This window comes from Monoraphidium neglectum (genome assembly GCF_000611645.1).
Source record: "Monoraphidium neglectum strain SAG 48.87 unplaced genomic scaffold scaffold00985, whole genome shotgun sequence".
NCBI lineage: Eukaryota > Viridiplantae > Chlorophyta > Chlorophyceae > Sphaeropleales > Selenastraceae > Monoraphidium > Monoraphidium neglectum.
In genome coordinates, this window is record NW_014012643.1 from 13,871 (window position 1) to 18,066 (window position 4,196).

Below are 4,196 nucleotides of genomic sequence, written 5' to 3' on the forward strand. Positions count from 1 at the left end.
TGCCTTGCTTCATGGGGCACAAGGAGCGGATGTCACGGCGCTTGCATCCGTCCCGTTCATCAAGCGTGCCGCTGCCATGGCAGGCCCGGTGGGAACCGCGCACTGTGCCTGTACACAGGACAGCGCGCCAGGTTTTGCCGCGATATGGTGCGGGCACTTGCCGCGTTATGGTGCAGGGGTTGAAACTCAAGTCTGGCCGATAAAATACCACTTTATCACACGGTGCGGGTGACTGCGATCACCCTCGCCCCCCAGAACAAACTCCCCTGGAGCTCACACAACAACACCAAGGCGTGCTGGTGGTCCGCAACGGCCAGATCCGTGGCTGTTTACAGCCTTCATAACAGGCTCCCTTTTGCCAAACTTGGCTGCGCAATGCGCAGCTGGGGGCGCTGGTGCCTTCTGCCTCTGCGTCACCGCACCCCGCCATGCCGTCTTGCTGATCCGCGCCCGTGAGAGCGCATATTGCTGTAGCCATGCAGCGAATCATGCATTCACTGACTGTCATTGGCTACGAGCACAGGTGGGGATGCACAAGTTTGATCTCATGCACACCTCAGTAGTGAGGATTCTTCAAACGCTTGCGACGCCATCGCGAAGAAATAATGCTTGACAGTAATCCCTTTTAACGAGTCGCCGTGTCTGATGATAGCAGTCTTATCACCTTGTGTATCACCACTGGCACACCAGCCGCGCCATCCACCCCTATCCTTTGAGCATCGAGCCCCTGTGGGCACTTATCTCAAGTTCAGGTTGCTAACCCATTTCTCGCTGGGTATACGTAGTGCTCCAGTTCTGTTCTGGCGCCCTCATCCACGCCGGGCGCGCTTCACTCGCTACTGTAAGCACTTCCTGCAGTATTTAACAACCTACTGCTCGTTACACCGAGTCACCTGCAGCATCGAGCTGCCCTAGGCACTGTGCCAGCCCCAGCGGCCTGCGAACGCCTTGCTGCAGGCCTGCAGAGCACGCACGTGTGCGACGGCAGCATTGCACATCGGCGTCAGTGGCCGCAGCGGAGGCTCAGAATGGACTGGATGAACAAGGCGCTAGGGGGGGGCACGTCGGAGCAGCACGCGGGCCCGTCTTCTCCCGATCAGCAGGCCCAGCACAGCCTGGCTGCTGGCAGCGGACCGGGCAGCTCAAGCCGGCTGGTGTCGCTACGAGGGAAGGCAGCAAAGGCAAAGACGCGGCCCAGCCTGTTGAATAAAGACAGGTGCGCTGGCGCCGCTTTCCGTGGCCGCAAGGGCAGCACGATTGACACGGCGACCGCATCGTCAGGCAGAGCTTGCAAGCGTGCTGGCGCGGCTTGCGCTTCCGCCAGGCAGTAGGCGGCGGCTGCTGCTGCTGCTGCTGCTGCTGCTGCTGCTGCGGCTGCTGCTGCTGCTGCTGCTGCTGCTGCTTCTGCTGCGGTTGCTCTTTCGTCAAGGCCGCAGCGTGACCGGTTGTGGGCTTGGCTAATGGATGGCAGCCTCGAGAAAACTGCGCAAGGGCTCCCACGTGCGCGCATGCGCGCCTTGCCGCCCAGGGCAGCCCGGCCGACAGCCGTGCGGACCAGCTTTTTGGTCTCAACCCTGGCTGCCGCCCGCTCTCGCTGCAGGCCGTTCTTCAGCGGCGTGCATCGCTTTGGTGTGGCGCGCTTCGCGCTGTTCCTGAGCGACCCATTCCACACGATGCTGAAGTGAGCGCCGGGCATGACAGCGGGGCTCGCAGCTGCAGCCGGGAATGCGTGCGGCCGGGCCGGGCCGCGGCGCGGCAGCTGTGCGGTCCTGCGGCGGTGATCATGAGGCTGTCTGAGCAGCGGTGGCTTGTTGACGGCCGGCGGGCAGCTGGCATGCAGCGTCGCAGCCGCTGAATCCACATCTTACAGCAAGCAACTGCTCTCCACTCGCCAATCGCTCACCCTCGCCCGCGCGTGCTTGCCTGGTTGACGTCGAACTACCTGCCCTTCTCCAGCTTGTCGTGGTGGAAGTTCATAGTCATCTTCTTCACTGTCTACATGACTTCCTTCTGCCTGTTCGCCTTCATCTACTGGGCCATGCCTGCGCAGTGCATGCATGGCGTCGACGGCAGGTGCGGCGCGGTCAAATTGATCTGGCACCGAGGGGTCTGCAGCTGCGGCTGGGCCAGAGCACGGCCACCCTGACATTGGTGTTTGAGGTCTGTGATTTCTGACCCCCCCCCCCCATCCTCAGTTACACATGCCCTGGAGGTTCCCACGCTCCCCCATTATCACGCCCCCGGCCCCACTTATTTCTGCACTGTGTCCTCGCCACGGCTCGCCGCCCGTAGCTTTGCGCACGCGCTGTGGGTGAGCAGCCGCACCGCCTCCACCCTGGGCTTCACCAACGTCTACCCGGATCAGGACTGCGTCGGGCCAAACCTCACTGTCATGATACAGGCGAGCCCGGGCGCCCGGTCAAACGCCGCCTGTGACCGACATTTGACCTCGCAGCAGGTGCCCGCATGCTTTCATTTGCATCGGACCCGCAGCGTCAGTCGCCGAGCCGCTGGGCCGGCCGGCGCGTCGGCTGCTCCCCTTTCTTTCCATGGATGTCCGCTGGCGCGGGTTTGATAAAAAAGCGTCCAATCAACGCCGCCTCCAGGTGATCTGCTCCTCCCTGATCGACATGTGCATGCTGGGCATCGTCTTCGCGCGCTTCTCGGCCCCCTTCAAGCGCGCCCAGTCCATCCGGTTCAGCGCCGTGGGCACCGTCAGCCGCCACCCCTCGGGGGCGTGGGCGCTGTCCATCAGGTGCGGCGGCGGCGGCGGCAGCGGCGGCGGCGGCGGCGCGGGGCTCTTGCAGGCGGGTCTGCCTGCGGGCTGGTGGCATGTGTGGTTGACACGGTCAGGTCTCCTTTTTTACACCTCCACACCCTTTCCCTGGCTTTGCTAGCCCTGCACAAACCAACCCTGTCAGCCCTTCACATTGACACACGAGCTGCATTTCTCATAAGGCCCTTCTTTGCCCATTGTGTTTCCACGTGAAACCGCCCAGGGTGGCAAACGTCCGCAAGCACCAGCTGCTCAAGCCCGAGCTTAAAATGATTGTCACGGCCATCGACTCCATCACACCCAGGTGCGCGTGTGCGCGTGCGTGCGTGGGTGTGCATGTGTGCGCGTGCGTGCGTGCGTGCCTGTGTGTGTCTGAGCAGGGCCGAGGTTTTGTGCAGAGCCTAGGGCAGGGGCCGCTAGTATGCTGCGTGGTAGTTCACACGCCTGCAGTCAGGCAGGGTGGCTGGGCAGGGCAGGGCAGCTTTTTTAGAAGGATGGCACGCGGCAAGCCGCCCGGCTGCCCTCTCGCTGGTGTGGTGCACATGACGGGTGCCCACCTACAAACCCCAGCTCGTGCGGCTGCAACCCACTAGTTTGGGGCCCTGCAAAGCCCCCCACCCCACCCGTGTGTCCCTGCCGCGCATCGAAGTGCTGAACCCCTCCCCTGAATGCGCCCACTCCCCCCTACCAAATCAACCCCTTCAGCAACTACATATTCGAGTACATGGCCATCGAGGACCTGGACTCCCAGCAGACCAACCTGCAGCTGGGGTTCCCCGCCAACATTGTGCACATCATCAAGGCCGACAGCCCCCTATACAACCTCAGGTGCGGCTCCATGTGCTAGGCATGCCTTTTTGAAGCAGGCGTGAATTTTAATGGGGGGTTACGAGGGTTCCGAGGTTGACGGGTTGAATTGGCGTGGCGGTCTGGTCCTGAATTGTGAGGGCGTTCCATGCATGCTGCTCGGAGGGCATCTGCCTGTCTAGCCGCCCGCCCATCACCCCGCCCTCGGCGGCCGCTGCTCTGCAGTCTTGAGGAGATGGAGACGCGCATGATGGAGGTGCTGGTGTTTGTGGACGGCATCGATGCCATGACGTCGAAGCAGATGCAGGTGGGCTGTCATCAGGCTGCAGGGGTGGCCTGCTGAATCGTCACGGCTGCGCAAGCCGTCCTCCCAAAGAACTGAGAGCACGCTCACGACGCAGCAGCGGTGCTGTGTCCTTTCTTGATGTCCAAATTCGCATGTCCCATGTGGCCCCGCTCGCTGGCTGGGCTCGTCAAGCGCATGCGGACCCGGCCCCTTTGCCATCCCCTTGCTCGCTTCCACGGCTCCGTTTGACGACCGCCGGCATACAAACCAAGTCCGGCACCTCTTTGAGCCGCTGCGAGTCAACACCCCTCGCCCGCCCCCCTCGCC

General features: G+C 62.8%; 1 protein-coding gene across 1 annotated transcript; it reads left to right on the forward strand.

Annotated features, from left to right (window-relative positions):
* Window positions 1–476: 476 nt before the first annotated feature.
* On the forward strand, window positions 477–3,926 carry MNEG_6193 (hypothetical protein; the record flags this gene model as incomplete). Its single annotated transcript, XM_014045335.1, has 8 exons — window positions 477–523; window positions 1,601–1,681; window positions 1,957–2,073; window positions 2,293–2,311; window positions 2,607–2,755; window positions 3,000–3,080; window positions 3,482–3,604; window positions 3,809–3,926. The coding sequence occupies 8 exons, from the start codon at window positions 477–479 to the stop codon at window positions 3,924–3,926; spliced, it is 735 nt and encodes a 244-aa protein (XP_013900789.1).
* Between the last annotated feature and the right edge of the window lie 270 nt (window positions 3,927–4,196).